The sequence below is a fragment of the Dermacentor silvarum genome, chromosome 7 (assembly GCF_013339745.2).
Source record: "Dermacentor silvarum isolate Dsil-2018 chromosome 7, BIME_Dsil_1.4, whole genome shotgun sequence".
Classification (NCBI taxonomy): Eukaryota; Metazoa; Arthropoda; class Arachnida; order Ixodida; family Ixodidae; genus Dermacentor; species Dermacentor silvarum.
In genome coordinates this window covers 40259313-40276626 of record NC_051160.1, presented here as the reverse complement: position 1 = coordinate 40276626, position 17314 = coordinate 40259313, and the positions used below count along the sequence as shown (strand labels likewise).

At 50.8% G+C, this 17314-nt stretch overlaps 1 protein-coding gene across 1 annotated transcript in view; it reads right to left on the bottom strand.

The window, feature by feature from the left end:
• LOC119457934 (inactive tyrosine-protein kinase 7-like) overlaps window positions 1-17314 on the bottom strand; it is a 149731-nt gene that overhangs the window by 15598 nt on the left and 116819 nt on the right. Inside the window, exons 3-8 of the mRNA XM_037719707.2 lie at window positions 12823-13110; window positions 11149-11296; window positions 7349-7485; window positions 6267-6563; window positions 2730-3074; window positions 33-317 (exon numbers count right to left, since the gene is read on the bottom strand). Coding sequence (XP_037575635.1) covers window positions 33-317; window positions 2730-3074; window positions 6267-6563; window positions 7349-7485; window positions 11149-11296; window positions 12823-13110 — 1500 coding nt within the window. The remainder of the gene's footprint in view (window positions 1-32; window positions 318-2729; window positions 3075-6266; window positions 6564-7348; window positions 7486-11148; window positions 11297-12822; window positions 13111-17314) is intronic.

Here is a 17314-nt window from a genome sequence, read left to right as displayed (position 1 = left end):
TCCGTATAAAGAGAGCCGGCGGCCGCACTCACTGATGACGTCGAGGCGCACGGTGGCGTTGATGAGTCCCTGCGTGCTGGTCGCGACGCAGGTGTAGCGCCCGGCGTCCTGCGCGCGCACCCCCTGGAACCGCAGGGTGCCGTTCTCGTCGCGGATGTGCGGCGGCCACTCGAGCGACGGAGGCTGGCGGCCGCCCTCCTGCTCCTTGATCCAGCGCACGATGGGCGACGGGCTGCCCCGCGCACGGCAGTACACCTTGGCATTGGAGCCCAGCTCCAGGTTGCGGCTCACCGGCGCCGGCACGAACTTCAGCCGCTCTGAGGTGGGAGGCAAGATGATCACGCAAATGAAGCCTAAAAAAAATGACTGGGCACATCATATTGCCATCATTGTCATCATTGCAATATTGCCATCATCGACAGGAGATAGGTGACGTGGCTGCGTACAATTTCAGTTTTTTATAAAGAGAACGAGAGACGAACGGAAAAAAGCAGGGACGGGAACCAGACAAGAAATCGACCCTACACACTGCATGGGGGAAAGGGGATGAGAGGTGTAAAGAAAGAAATACGGGAAAAATACGCACATCATCGCAGCACAGGATCACAGTTAAGACAAGCCAATGATAAAGCCAATGATAAAGCCATTTGTACAAGTCTGTTTCTCATATATAACACTGCCGTCGGCACCCTAGGCTGTGGAGGCTGGTAGGGTCCGGCGCTCTCAAATGGGAGCTAGTATGTGCTATTGCGGAATATATTTAATATATATATATATATTAGTCCAATTAGGACTCTTGGGCTACTTTACGCAGTTATTGCTCAGTGACCATCTGGGTATCTGTTTTCCCCGACTTCTTCAATACAAAAGGAAATCTATAATATCTATCCTGTGCTGGGGGGAATCAAACCCACGTCACACGGGTTCCACAAGCACTGTAGCCCAACGCTTCAGCGAGCTGTGCTACGAATGCACTTGGTATGTGCCACTCTCCAATAAGCCTCTTTCATGTCACCTTGGGTATGTGCCATTGGGCATGCGGCCAGCGAAGGCACAATTCTCAGCGTTTGCATGCGCCAGCGCGCCACGCATCTCGGAGGGCATGCGCGGACCTCTCGACAGCGCCGCTAGATGGCGCAGCGTGTCCAAAGGGAAGAGCGAGAGAGGAGCCTGGCTGCATCGCACGCCTCATACACCAAGGCCTTTCTCAGCGTTCACAAGCACCTGTGCACCATGCATTTCGGAGGCCATGCACGAGCTTTGGGGTGGTGCCAGTAGATGGCGCAGTGTGTGCATAGGAGAATACTTGTCGCCGGTCCGTTTCAAAGGGGATGCAGATAATCGCCATCATAATTGAAAGTGTCGATAAACAACCAGGAGTCATCAAAACGAAAGTGAGAGAAACAGTGAATGGTATGGAAGCATGGCTAATTCAGGGCGCGAACTACTGTGAGCCAAGGACGGTGGCTTGAACTCACGCGGGCAAGGGAGGAAAGCAGGAAGGAAGCGCGCCGCCATTCGTCGCATGCAAGGCACCGACGAGGAGGGGCATGCTACTCCGGCGGTGGCTGCACATGGTCCGGCCGTGCGCGGCCCCGCAGAAATTATCTTGAAAGCAATCTGCGATGAGTAGAGTCAGTAGCGCGGGCCCTATCTTGAAAACGATCTGCGATGAGTACAGTCTAGGTGCGCCGAGGGCTCAGAGCTTCGTGTGCGCTGTGTTCTCGCCGCTTAGTTCGCAATGAAGCCAGAGGCAGCATGAAGGTCAATTCGCCCGCAGCTGCTTTTCCCATGTTGAGGGTGAATTCATGTGTATGCGCTATGTAGCAAGCTCTCTGTTGCAGCTCCAGCAGGTTGCTTACTCCTACCCACCGCGGTCGTTCATCGGCTATGGCAATTGCAATTTCGAGCATGAGGTCGCGGGTTCAACTCCCGGTCGCAGCAGTCGCTATTCCATGGGATTAGAATGCCAAAACCGCTCGTGCACAGTGCTTTGGGTGCACGCTAAAGAACTCCAGCTGTTACAAATAAAACACTAGCTCTCCACTATGGGCTCTCATAGCCTCACTTGGCTTTGAACCATTAAACCAATCAATACAGCTACCAGCTCCATCCGCATTTCTTACTTGCCCTATTTTCTATCTATCTATCTATCTATCTATCTATCTATCTCATATTCTCTTTTCTTATCGCAACAATCGGTTTATATTGACACGTGCACTTGTTTATCTTTCATGGGTGACCGCGTTTCACCGTCTAACAAATGTAATCGCTCAGCGCAAGACGGGCCTGCATATATCGGAAGTTTCTCTAATGTTATCGATGATTCCATCCGCTGTCGGTCACCGAACCTTGTGTAATGTGATTGCGTGTATGCCCGACGCGAATTGTGTAGTGCTTTCTGGAAGACACGCGGGCACCGGCGATCACTCTGGAACCTTCGATGACTTATGTATAAAAGCCGACGCGCGTGGCCCACTGATCAGATTTTCGACGACCGCCGACTGTGTTCGCCGCTATTACTGTTCTTTGAGTGTAGCCTATTTGTGTGGGCACAAGTTCGCCCAATAGAGTTAATTTCGTCATTCAAAGTTTTGCTAATGTGCTCTTGACCGCCACAACCACATGACAATATCCTCCATTTCATATCTCTTCTATCTACGTTTACGGATTTCCCCATGGCCCACTGTACAGCTTTGCGACCAAAAACAAAACAATCAGTCACTCACCCCTGACTTGCAGCGTGGCCACCTTGGCCGTTTGGACGGGGAACCCCGTGGTGTTGACGCTGCAGAAGTAGTCACCAGAGTCACTCAGGCCCACGTTGCGTATGTGCAGGGTCCCGTTGGGGTACGTATTCAGGTGACCCGGCCCGCCATTGCCGTTCACTGCCGCCGTGATGGGGTCCGTGTTCGCCGAGCCGCCATTGCCGGCGGGGCGCAGCGGCCTGTCGTCGTGTTGCCACGTGACCCGCGTGACGGGCGGCGGCGAGCCCGTGTAGGAGCATGTCAGTGTGGTCTCCTCGCCTTCGTCCACCGTCAAGTCCAGTGGGTGCGACGACACCGATGGTGCCACTGCGGGAAGGAGACGAGGCCGGAGCGCCCCACATTAGCGGAGGCGATGCCCTGGAGTCCCGAGCCCGCGGCGGGCGGGCTGTGGTACAAACTCCACGAGCTAACGTTCGTCTCATTTACAGCACGGGCCGACGCGAGCACCACAGAGCAAGACTAATTCCCGAAGGGTAGGCGTTTGGCACATTTATTGCATGGTTAAAAAAGTGAGAACAACGTGAAACTTACAGGAGTGAAAGAATTAGAACGGAGCGCACAAGGGATAACTTACAACAGAAGGTTCAATGAAAACCCGTAACCCAGGAGGTCCGTGGCTCACGGTGCATGCACAAGCCAGCTGTGACCACTTCAACGGCACACTACGGCACATTACGTAATTTAATGCATTAAATTACGTAAACCAAGACAGAAAAAAAATGATAACTCGCAAGAAAACAAATTTTCAGGAAATAATAACAAAAATGATGCGGACACGGAAGATGGTTGTCGAAGCTTTCTGACTCCGTTACATTATGTGTGAAATTCGTTGCCGCACGTTTCTTCCCATTTCTCTGGTGTCATGGCGGAGTCCCATTAACGCCGAGCCTCGGTTCGCGTTTCAAATTTCCGTTACCTTTCTGCCATTTACCGCAACAGCACGCCGACCTACAAGGTTTACCAACCTCTGGCGTGACGTCAGTGTCTCTCCGACCAACCAGCGAGGTTTGTTGATAACACCAGCGCTTTTCCCTCTACACCAGTGACCTTCTTTCTGTCCGCCGGATCCGGCTACATAGCACCCTTCTACTCCCGACAGAGCAACCTCCCGCTCATTCTAATAGTGGAGAAAGTCCACCCAATGACCACGAAATCGGGCGAAAGAGCCAAGAAGGTTGTTTTCTTTAATGCTACTACTACTACTACTACTACTACTACTGCTACAGTCGAATCTCGTTAATTCGAACACGCTTAATTAGAACTGCCGGTTTATTCAAACTGACGCTGTGGTCCCGTCAAAGTTCTGTGTATTTCGATGGGCGAAAACGCTCGGTAATTCGAACGCGAAAGCCCCCATTTGCTGACGGTTAATTCGAACATACCGCGGACCGACAATGCTCTCAGCAGCGCGCCAAATAACGCGGCGGCGCCTCCGGCCGGCATTGCTCCGACACCGCGATAGAGAAAAAAAAAAATGTCACAGTTTCACCCTAAGGGCGAAGCAATGAATGCGATAGCAACACAGCAATGTCATACAAAGTAAGGTGAGCGGCTTTGGTAGCCATATGAATTGTAGTAAACATGAGCTGATGAAGTAAGCAGGTGTGCTGCGGCGTAAGTAGACCGACATAAAGAGAGACTCGATGACCACGAGAAGGCGCGTGTGTAACGGTGGTGTTGATGAGAAGCGCTTCCCGTGGGCAGCACGTGCGAAGGGACACACCTGTAGCGCTGCACTGCCGATCCGAGCAGCATTGCATGTGTAGCGTGCTTTGGAAAATGTGGCCCGACTATTACTAACTGAATGAACAAGCGTGGTGTGAGCGCGCACAAACAAGCATGAATAGATTACACTGAATGACTGCAGACAACGACTGTCAAAACGCTGGCAGGTACGTGCGAAGGTACGTGCGGTCTATCGCTTCAACGGAAACTGAGCGGCGAATGCACAGCGCATAAAGGTCAGAGCCGTGTGAAGATAAAGAGACGGTGCGGGCGAGCGACGAGCGCGGTTGTTCGCAGAGTAGAAGTGCGCCCCCCCCCTCCCTCCACCCCCCCTCCCCCGCTCCCTCCGGCGCTGGCTTCCCGCTTCCTCGCTTGCGCGTGGGAGATTGAGTGCGTTGGCTCTCCGTGATAGCGAGCGTCCCCGCACGCTTCCGCTCGGGCATACGGCGCGCGGCGAAGATGTTATCTATACGGAACCTCACGGCGACGGCAGAAATCCGGTTGAAGTGTCCATATAATTGCTATCGCAATAAAAGCTTTCGAGAGACCGCTTAATGCAGCGGCGGAAGCCCAGTCCGGCAAACGCTCGCTTCCCGATAACGGCAGAAAACGAAACTTCAGAGAGCGGGCGATGCGCCGGCACGGCGGCGGACGCGCGCGGAGACCGCCGAAGGCGAGGGAGCTGCGAGGGAGTTGTGGGAGTTGGGAGAGAGAGCGAGGGGAGCCACCGAAGCCACTGCCGCCGAAGCGGCGGAGTTGCCGAGGCCAAATCCGCTTCCCTGCCGCCCTCCTCCCTCACATTCCGCGGTCTCTGCGCGCGCCCCCCGTCGTCCCGTCGCCATGCCGGCGCCGTCCGCTCCCTGAAGTTTCGTTATCTACGGTTATCGGGAACCGAACTTTGGCCGGCGTGGGCAGTTGCGCTCTTTATGCGCTTGCGCGCCGCGATATTTCACGATCGGTGCACCGTTCGTGCATCGTGCTATAGGTGATCAAATACTTCAAAAATACGCCCTTCCTTTAATTCGAACAAATTTTTGGGCCCCTTCGAGTTCGAATTATCGAGATTCGACTGTACTACTACTACTACTACTACTACTATTATCACTACTACTACTACTACTGCTACTACTGCTAATAATAATAATAATAATAATAATAATAATAATAATAATAATAATAATAATAATAACGCCCACATGGATTGCACTATTGTGTGTTCTGTATTTCCAGTTGCACGTTACGCACGATTTTTACTTTTTAAAGAGTAATTCCTTCACATTACCTACATGACCTTCAACAACTGAAATCATTTCACTGCACTTACCATAGTTGCCCATAAAGTGCACCATTACTTTGCACCCATAAATGACTACCACATATATGCACAACTAGCTCCCTAATTGATCATCATTGCTGCTTGCGACCTAGCATCTCCTGGATGTGCATGACGAGTAGCTTCTGAATGTTGTTCTAATATACCCAGTTTTAGTACTAATACTATTGGTACCACAAAGATTTCGAGGACGCCTTTAAGAGTGGAACGCGATAGAATTCAAGGATCCCTGGCTGCTTATCAATAGGCTTCCCGGCCAACTGAAGCTGCCGGCGCCTACTCCGACACCGACGCCGGATTTTTTTTTTCGACACCGACGCCGGATTGCGACACGAGGTCTTCAACGCTGTCGCGTTAATATTACCATTACTACTAACGCTACTACTACTAGGTATAACTACCACTAATGCTGTTCCTACTATGCTGCCACAATAACTCACCGGCGACGAAGAGCGTGACGCTGGTGCGGCGCGTGTGCGCCATGTTCTGCGCGACGCACGTGTAGTTGCCGGCGTCGCCCTTCTTGGCCGAGTCGACGAGCAGCCGCGTGCCGGAGACCCTGACGCGGCCGCTGTCGCCGATGGTGTGGCCCGACGGGTCCTCCCACCAGGCCCGCGGCCGGGGCTGGCCCTCGGGCACCACGCAGAGCAGCTCGAGCTGGCCGCCCTTGGCCGCCACCACGGTCCGGTCCTCCGGAAGCGGGGGCTCGATGGACTCGTGCTTGAAGTCCTCCAGGACTGCGGACGTCATTTGAAATGCGAGAGGTTGGCCGGAACTTTTTTTCAGTTCATTTCAGTTATTATCCACTTTAAAGAGACACTAAAGAGAAAAAAAAATATGTAATCTGTATTACAAGAACACACTTACTACAATACCGAAAAACACACCGCGAAAAGAGGGACAGCAATCCAGAAAAGGCGCAATAATAAAATAAAAGGCGGGTGGCTAAGCAGCGGTGACGTCATGATTTTTGACGGCGTCTGCGCGCGCCTTTTGTTAGGTTTTCATCGGCAAAGATAGACTACATTGAATTTTAGAAGAGCAAAATGTGAACTTAGCAAGTTTCAAGAACATTTACCGAGTCGCATCGGCCCAAGTACGGGAACATATTTCAAAATCTGTGACGTCAGACTGACGCACCGGCGCTTCGGTTTCGGCTCGAAATTCAGAACAGAGAACTTTGACTTTTATTTTCTCTCGTAATAATCAACGCATTTCCACGAAATTAACAATGCCAATGCGCAGTAATGCCACAACCTTGGAACTTTTGCTGCCGTTTCATTTTTTTTAGCTAAAACCGAAATTCTGCAATACAGCTCAAAATCCGCGGCGTCGCAAACACATCACTGCAACAATATGGCGCTAAATTCCAAAAGGAAACTTTTGCCTCCTATAAGCGCTCCTTCATTAGGAGTCCTTCGCGGCTCTTTGTGCCAAATGAGCACTCGTGGAGAGGTGCAAGTCAGAAACAGTCTAGCGTCGATCTAGCACCCTCTTGAGAGCCATACGAGTGCAAACTCACAGGCGAGGCTTATCCTTGCCACGAAGGACTGCTGCGCGGCGTTCTTGTCCTGGCCCACACCGACGCAGCGGTAGAGGCCCTCATCCGAGCTCTGCACGTTCTGCACCAACAGCGACGAGTTGCCCAGGATCGTGGTCCTGCGAGGATACGCAGTTCGTTCGTAATACCGATAGTATAACCGCGGAATAAAATGACATTTAGTATAATGGTCCGTCGGAAGCATCATTTTAAGGAAATCCTTGCGGAAAAGGCGTTAATTCGTGCGACAACGAGACGAAGCGTGACAACCTTAATCTCAGTCAAAAGGCCGAGAAACGATGTGTAATCAAGCTGGAGACACTGAGAAAGGCAGGATTTAAGCGAGATGCACCAAACAACTCTTCGTCGTCTGTGACGGACGACAAAAATTCCAGAGACATTGCACCGAATTACAAAAACCAAAAAGCGACGAAGAGTTCAAATCCGCGTGCACATATTTCTGTATTCATGTGCAAACACATTTAATTTATTACGCATTGAGTGCAACGCCAGCATAAACTGAATGATTAACTGGGAAGACGAAAATAGAACAAGTCCTACGCAGGATTGAACAGTGCGTGGCGCTTTATCTCTTCAAATTTTCATATAGTATAAACGTTCTATGGCCCCTTAGCTGTAGGCACCAGAGAACGAATCCCGCAAGCGTTATTGACGCTAGCAAACGAAAAAAAAAAAAAAAAAACATAATTGCGCGCGCCAGCCAGTCTGTTGATCGAAACCCGGTTGCGTGTAATTAATGTTCATTAAAATCCCAAGTTCATTTCCAAGCCAAGCCGCTACAAACCGTCCATCAGTGCTACGCGTATAAAATATAGTTGCACGCCCGATAAACAAGCACTAACTTACTGTCTAAGGATCCAAGGACCGTTAGTGAGTTTTAGAGAGTTTTGATCTTTCCTGCGCAAGAACGGCCCAAACAGGCGAAAACACTTCGAGGTAACTGACGTCAAAGTGCCGTAACGCCGCTATAATGCTTCGGTGAGAAAATCGAAAATGGAAACTATCAATCTCGCCATTAGTAAAGAACGATTTTTTTTCGTGACACAAAAATACGTGCAGTCGCGCCATAATGTTTCAGATTGAATATGAGGTAAGTTAGCGTCACACATACACAAACACACACACAGGCACGCACGCACAAACACACGCACAAACACACGCACGCACAAACACACACACACAAACACGCACGCACGCACACGCACACACACCCCTTGCCCAATATCCTGAATCACCCATGCTTTATTCCAGGAGACGTCGTTAATGTTTTTTTCGTGACCCATAAATGTAACACGTCGCCTCAAGAGCAGTAAGGTGAACCTCCCACTTCATTGTGCCCCCCCCCCCCCCCCCGTCCCCCTATCCTCCTCCCCCACATACACACAATTTTTGTGTTACTCCACTGCCCAAAGCCCCCCATCCATACAGTACAACGTCCATATACGACGAAGGCATCTCAACGTGCCTGCGAGTCGCTGTGCTCCTATCTTTTTCTCTTTTTGCCCCTACACTGTTTCATTTCCCTCGTCTCCGCAGTCAGCAATGACCACCCGACGTCGTTCCCCATGTCAGGCGCAACCCGTAAAACGCCGCCGGCCTCCAGATGTCTCACAATGGGTACTCGCAAAAATACTCGCAACAGCACAGGAGGATCGAGCTTCGTGGCTCCGCCACACTGTCAGCTCGCTCCGTGAGAGACGCGAAAAGCAAGAAAAGAAGAACAAAAATCCGCTATAACAACCCGTCGTAGATATGGGGAAGCGTCATAAATCTCCCTTATAAGTTCTACTTCGTGTCACCTCGTGACGTGCGTGTCCGGGGCTAGAAAGAACGGATTTCCGATTCGTCATCGTTTAAGGGGGCCGGCCGGCCGGAGTTTCGGAGTTCGCGTCATACTGTCCCTAGGCACACGAAAACAATAAGAAAGAAAGGCGCTCGGATTATGGCTTTTTCTCTATTCTTTCGATTTATTTTGCGCGCAGCACTTGCGGATAACGCGAGACGTGCCGTAATCCCGTTTCTATCCTTTGTTTCGGCTGCCTGCAGCAGTCGAAGATATTCCTTTTGCTAGGCTTAGTGTCATCGCTACGCGCTATTAATGACGTATACCTGTTCAAACCAACGGCGGTGGCAGAGCTTCTGCGGCAGCTGTCTTTATAGTGAGATCCTATTGTCGGTGTGCCGATCGAATTTTCGTCCGAAACACGCAGCGTTTGCGGCCGAGTACGAGGTCCCGGGTTCGATTCTCGAAGCGCGGAGGATGCTTTCCGATGGAGGCGGAATGCGATCGCTCTCGGGTATACTGTGATTTCGTTGACGCGTCGGAGAACGGCAAGTCGCGCATGCCACCGCCGTCACTACGATCATCCAATTTTACGTCCACTCTGCAAGACGAACGTCTCTCTTCCAGCGATATCCAACTGCTCCAGACTTAAGCCAGTCAGCCAGCCAGCCGCTTAAGGCATCCCAGGGCTATATGTAGTGCACATACAGCCGGTGTCCAAATCAACGTCTTAGCGACGGCTTCCTCGGGAGTCATCACGGAAACTAATCTCGAAGGCTATGCTTTAGCCGAGCTGCATGCGCCGGAAGCCACAGAAGGAGCCTTAAACAGGTCACGCCGTACCATGTTTCGCACACTATAACTTACCCATACCCGTGAAAGCGGACGGGAGTACACGCGCCGGCGCATAGCTTAACTGAGTATATAGCATCGCACGCGTAATGAGGGATACAGTCAAACCCGGATATGTCGAATCTGAAGGGGATCACGAAAAAGTTGGATACATAGGTAATTCGATATATAAAATAAAACCTTTATACAAACCTTTTCAAGGGGATTTCACTGCTGTTCGTTATACACAATAATTCGTTATATCCGGGTTCGACTGCATGTGTGTACTGCACTATTGTTTCGATTTTTCTTTATTGCTTCTGCATTTCAACCAGAAACACGCTTCATTTCTTCCTACGCTTTCTTGGCTTCACCGTATGTTTGCTTCGATCACAAGGTTAATTGTAAGAAGAAAAAATATCCGAGCAATTGCGCGGGTTCCCCCGATTCTTCTCGCTCACGTAAATACGTCCGAATGTTTAAACACACATCACATACACACACAGCACGTACACTTGGCGCTCGTATAATCAAAGTACAACAAGCTGGAGAACGAACACAGCGTCGCATCAAAGAATCACGTTGCACATAGCAGGCGCTGTGTGTGTATTAACGCGATAGCGTTAAATGCCCCGTGTCGCAGAAAATCCGGCGTAGGCGTGGGCGCGCCGGCGTCGTTGGCGGAAATAATCGTCCCGAACTACCCCGATCGCGGAGGCCCTACGCGTGGCGCAAGGCGTTAGTGAACAAAACTGAAAGTCTCAAAGTAAAATCCGTCAATAAATTCGTAAAGTCCGACTTACCCACGTCCTACAGACGTGGCAGCGTCGGACTGTAATTTGAATATACGAGAAAACGTAATTCTCCTTACGCCGAAACTCGCACACAAACCCATTTTCCAGCATTTCTTCAATTCACACAGCGGCACCCCGCCATTTTGTTCCTTGCAAAAACACCATCCAGATGGCGCTCGCCCCCTCGGCAGCCTAGAGACGGCAGCCGCGCACGGATGCGAAGTTTGAGAAAAAAAAAAAAAGAAAGCCGCACTTGCCGGGAAGCCTGACAAGCATTCAGGGACCTTTGAACGCTATCGCGTTCCACTCTTAAAGGCGGAGCTTAAGCGTCCTCCAAATTTTTGTTTACTCACTTGGTGGTGTTCCCGAGGGGCACGTCTCCGTCCAGCGCGTACCACTCGGTGACCGCGGCCCTCTCGTAGACGCAGTCGAGCCTCGCCACGTCACCGCGCTTCACGGTCACGTCGCTGGGCAGCGTGCTGATCCGGGGCACGTTCTCGCCTGCATCGGAGAAGGCTGCGGCGCTGACGAGGACAGCCTCGACAACGACTGCGTGGCTCACACAGAGCTCGTGGCCACTCTCTATCTCTCGATTTATTTAAAATCGGCTGCAAATACCTCCCGTAGATACGAGCCACGCTCGCCGGCCCTTATGTGACATGTAGATGCGTACCAAGAACCCCGTTCTGTATATACGGACGATGCGTTGGAAAGATGACTGTCGGGAATGTTAATTGAATTCTGCGGTTTTACACGTGCCAAAACCACGATCTGATTATGAGGCACGCCGTAATGGGGGACTCCGGAATAATTTGGACCACTTGGGGTTCTTTAACATGCACCTAAATCTAAGTATACACGGGTGTTTTTCGCATTTCGCGCCCCATCGAAATGCGGCCGCCGTGGCCGGCGATTCGATCCCGCGACCTCGTGCCTAGCAGACCCACACCATAGCCACTAAGCGAACGCGGCGGGTTGTTGGGAATGTTGGACACTCGCTGGACACAATAGACTCAAAGGCAGTTTGGCCAACTAATGGCTGTGTAATCACGCATTTTTTTTTTCTTTTTGCAAACAGCGTGTACGACCACAGTTTGCTTGTGTACTATGACACAGCAAATGTAAAACGTGGCTCTCGTGGTCGAGCCATGCGCAAGAGACAAGCCCGAGAACGTGCATCGAGCACTTGGTCTTTCACTTGAACGACTATTGGTGCCGCCACGAGTTGGGCAAATGCGCAGTGTTTAGAGAAGCGGCCCTTGCGATTAGAAAAAAAAAAAAAAAAAAGGTGAATCGCTGTTTCGACAACCCGTACGTCAGTGCAGAAAACGTAGCGGAGTTCAATCCATATATCCCAGAGAAGGCACTAACCCTCTGACCTTGTCTGACCCTGCTATGTATTTTTGGCCGCTTTTATTTCGCCGATCATTTCGAGTGAGCTAAAACGAAACCAACTGCTCCGCAGAAAAGTGCTCTTGCAAAACATTTCGTATACCCTTTGGCACGCATGAACGATCTCTGTTGAGACTTCAGCATGCACATGCTAAAGATTAAATTTACAAGTCCTTGCCAGCCGGCAATTAAACGGTCGCTCTCAGCCGACACTGTTCTTCTATGCATATACTGACAGTTGGAATAGAAGTGCTGAAGTTCGTTAATTAACTGACTAATTATTAATTTATTCATTATGCATTTCAAATGGTGTGAACAAGCACAACATGTCGACGGCTTCTCCACAACTATATAGGTCGCTATATGAACGAAGGGTGATGACCGGTGAAGTGAAACATTTAAGCTGTACATTCGAACCTGGATATATCGAATCTGAAGGGTATCCCAAAAAGGTTCGATATATAGGTAATTCGATATATAAAATGTAAAAAAAAATTATAGGGAAATATTCAAGGGGATTTTGACAGCTGTTCCATATACGCAATAATTCGTTATATGCGAGTTCGATATACCCGGGTTCGACAGAACAGCAAAACTGCGCTGTCGCACAGTGGCACACGTGTATACGTACGTACCGGCCAGCGTCAGGGCGAATCCCCGCCGGCTGCGCACCATGCCGGCCTCGGAGGAAGCCGCGCACGTGTAGACGCCGTTGTCGGCGGGCGTCAGGGCGGCCAGGTGGAAGCGCCGGCCGCGGAACGACACCCGCTCGCTGCGGAACAGGCGCACGCCGTTGTGGAACCACTCGAGCTGCGGCTCGGGCACCCCTTCGGCGCGACAGCGCAGAGACAGCTCGCCGCCCACCGCCAGCTGGTCGGGAGACGACGGGCTGTGCAGCTCCACGCTCACCTGGTCGCCGATCCCTGTGAGAGAGAGAAAAGAAGAGAGAACGTTGAGAGGACATTCGCATCAAACCTTAAATCAAGGAAAGGCATTCGCAAAAGAACACAAAGGACTTGCCATGGATAACAAGTGATCACCGGTGGTCGAACATGGAACTGAATTGATTAGCAACAGCAAATACGTCAGTAGCAGAGCGTGTAAGACCTGACCTTGTTATGGCAATCCTAACAAGGCATATCACCTTCACAGGAAGATGGAGATAAGCAATGGTCTCGACCAAGAAATGTCGCCGACGTTCTGACAGAGGCCCTTTGTCGAAACGCTAGCGCGAAATTTCTTGGTCGACTACTGATAATCACTTCAAGCCTCCACTTGCTGTGAACTTCCATGTCTTGTTAGGATCGCTATAACAAGGTCGGGTCTTGCGCGCTCTGCTGCTGACGTATTTGCTCTCGCTAGTCAATCACCACTGATAAACTTGCGCTTTAGCAAGATGCTACGCGGCTAGGCGATGTATCAGAATTCGCTGCCGTGAGGTATTGGTGGCGCCATCTTTCATGCGTTCGGGAAATGAAGGCAGTTACCTCAGAGATTCGGATTCGCACACTGGGGCTGACTGGGAAGGCAGTGATCCGGCACATGATATGCAAAAGAATTCGGACAATTCGACGCAAAGCCGCGCAAACACGAAGTATACAAATGAAAATTTCGCGTGGTTGCACATCTCGAAGGTACACATGACACAGAAAAGGCTTCATACAAACAGATTCACGAACCAGTGAAAAGAGTAAGTATAACTCTCCGCGAGAAAAATGCAAATAATCTTTCGGAGAATACTATGCAAGTCCAAACTGATTTAGCACGTGTCTTTATTGTGCCCTTGAACAGAAGCACATCCTCCTCTTACATGCGCGTCCCTGACCTATCGCCGTTCAATCCGTTGCCGAACTGTCTTAACCGATAAAACAAAGAAATCGACAAAAAAAAGTAGGCCACGCGCGAAACTAGAACTCCGTACGTTGCCTAATTCAAACCTGCTCACGTCTCGTGGCAGGTCATTAACTCCTAGAAGGGACACGGAACCCTGACCTTACACGGATGGTTCAAAGAAATGAAGTACACGGCGTCCACGAATACGTACACAAGGGGCAACCGAACTGCCCTTTCGTATGTTCCTGCTTGCCGCATATACAAACCGCATACAACATTTCACCCAATCGGCGCGATAGAGGCACCTCCATAGAACAAGACACGCGGAACGGCCACGAAAGACACCGCAAGACAAAAGTCTAAAACCAGTAAGTCCCTTACGGAGAGAATAAGATAAAGGAAGCCCCGAACAGAAGCAGAAGGCCTCGCGAGAAGCTCGCATAATCGATTCTACTCGCCCCGCGCTTCACGCTTCCGGACGGACGCACGCCGTCCGTAAGACGTTTCAAAGTACTTTTTTTGTTCTTTTTTTTTTGTTCATTTCTTTTACTCGGGCTTCTCCGAAGTCGTGATCGTAGGCGAGAGACAAGCCCACCGCGAATCACGTGAGGAACAACGAGCTGCATGAGAGGAAACGGGACGCGCAAAGCCGAGACAAGTCGAAGCGAGCCAAGGCCGGGTCATATGCGCTATGCTTCGAAACGTTACGCCGCCGTCTGCTTTACGGGTAGCGGGCGCGTGAGTAGCAGACGATGCGGAGTAACGGATCCGACCGGTTACGAAGAGTCAAGGAACCGCAACACACGTTCTTTACCGGTGGCCGAGGTCACGATTTGGGCACACGCTGCTGTTTCGGGAGGGGGGGTGTTCGGTAGCTGAACGATGTGGCGGATGTACTTGGACATACTTATAGCCAGTGCCGTATGCAGAGGCCTTGCATTGTCTCATTCGGAAGGTGCCGGCGCGGGCTAATGATGTCATGACCCCCGCCGTAAGGAGTACTATACGCAGATAGGCTATATACTGAGCGGCGGCGTATATGCTTTATTTAGAAGGGTATTTTGGGGTCACCCGCTGGCGGTTGAGCAGTAGGTATGCTGTATCTGGTGTCGAACACGAGGTAGCGTGTTCGCTTCCTGACAAGAGGTGGCCGGCATTCCGATGGCGGTCCAACAACGCCCGTACACAGAGATTTAAAGGAGCGGGTTCGAAAACTTCGGGCGGTCTATATTAATTTGGAGCTTCCCACTATACAGGGCGTCACTCATTGGGCCGTTAAACCCTGAAATTTGATTAGATTCTTGTGGATCACACTGTCGACGAGCTTGCTTAGCGCATAAAACACCCTGTCTCAGCTAACACACCCATGTTCGGTTTCCGAATCAGAATATAAGCGGTCATTTACGGTACCCGAAACGTCTCTACGAATTCGAAATCGCAGCATTGAATGTTAGTCGGCGCCACCTTCAGAGAGAGAGAGAGAGAGAGAGAGACGACAAAAGAAAAAGAAACTGAGAAGCTGGAAAAGGAAAGAAAAACAGATACAGGAGGATAATACTGACGAGACGTTCAAATGTACGCTAGATAACATAACACAGTAGCTCAATCTTCGTGAAACAATCTTCGAGATACGACCAGCGAAGAAGCTGTTGGGAGTCACGTTCAGTGTCGAAGAGCACACGGTTCTCAAACCTGCTCAATTACGCTGTTGCACAGCCAGAACCTGAGCTTGAAGCGTCTTCAAACATTTAGAGCTGTGGAACGTCGTAAAGGTCCAGAGATGCCACCCGATTGATGCGGCAACGAGTGATTTAAGGGAGAGGAATAAATAACAAGAACAAAAAGAACAGCATCGCTTTTCTTTCTTTTTTGCTGAATAATGGAGCTAGCTCAATGAATGGATTCCGCTCCCTTTCCACACTCATTCACTAGTAAAAGGACAGGGTAGGAAGGAGAAGCAAAACTAAGTAGACAAAATATAGGCTCAACTAACAACTGAAGTTACTGCCGACTAAATAATTTTAATGAACTTCTTACGAGACGAAACCTTATGGCAGAAGGATTAAATGCCTTTACCTTGCATCTAAACACCGAGAGAAAATGCTCAGACGCTGATAACGTCTTGACAAATATCAACCTGCAGAGATTATTATCCCTCGCGTTGTTACGTGCCCATCATCGTCACAAGCTTGCGTATATATATATACTTGGACGTACAATGAGTACACAAATAGCTTTCCACAAGACGATTTGACGAGCTTCGCCCTTCAATCAGGAGACGTCGTTGCTCGCGGCGTTTTAGGTACAAGTTAGTCCAATTAGAACACGCCCTCTGGACAGACGCCGTCACCGCGATCTTCACCGCACATTTTCCGTAAAAGTACAAAACGAAAACACACTCGGGCACATCGGGCTGGCGCTTACGTCACACACTTCACCTGCTGCTGCCGCCGACAATTGAGGCCAGTATATATATGGCCTGTCTTTCCATTCTGCCTCCAACGTGCGACGTGAGTCACGTTGATTTATATCGCTTCGCTACCGCGTGAGCGTTCCCCAATTTCGCCTCACCTTCCAACGCGGTTTCCCGTTCCTCCCCCTCTTCGCAAGTTTTTTACTTTGCCCGTACTTTCGCGCCCCGTCGCCATATATTTCCCTCGGAGTTCGTTCCATCCGTTCTAATCTAGGTGGGTCAGCGCGCGCCCGCAAGTCTAGCGCGGCGCGGCTATCGTCACGCTTTAGGGAGAAGAGGGCGCGCCTCCGCCCAGGGAGGGATCTGTCGCTACCCTCCTCTCCCTTATCTCCACGACGAAATGGAGCGGGGGAAATTTAGGGAGAGGGTGTCGCTGTTGGCGCGCTCATAATGAGAGAGTGGTGCCGGCGCTGAGGGAACGCCCTTTCCTGCAGCCGGAGAGGAGGAGTCCCGTCACCGGCGTCGGGGCATAAAGGAAAGACTCCCGTGTAGCCGGGTAGGGATAACGGGCCGTCACTTGGGGGATGGCGCGCTGCGCCCTCTGCCGGCTACGCTTGACGGCACCCTCGGGACACGGTGGTGATTGCAGGGAAGGTGACGCACGATGAGCGATAGAAGAAAGTAAAATAGAGGGATACGGAGAGAAGGTAAGAATCCGGGAGGAAAAGAGAGAGAGAGACGACGGTGGCACTGCCGTAAAGGGACCGTGAAGCCCTCACACGGGACACGCGGGTGGCAGACGTGGACAAGGAGGATTAATGTTGATAGGTCGGGTCTCATTAGTCAACAGAGATTATGTTTTTTTTTCTGGGGAATAATTG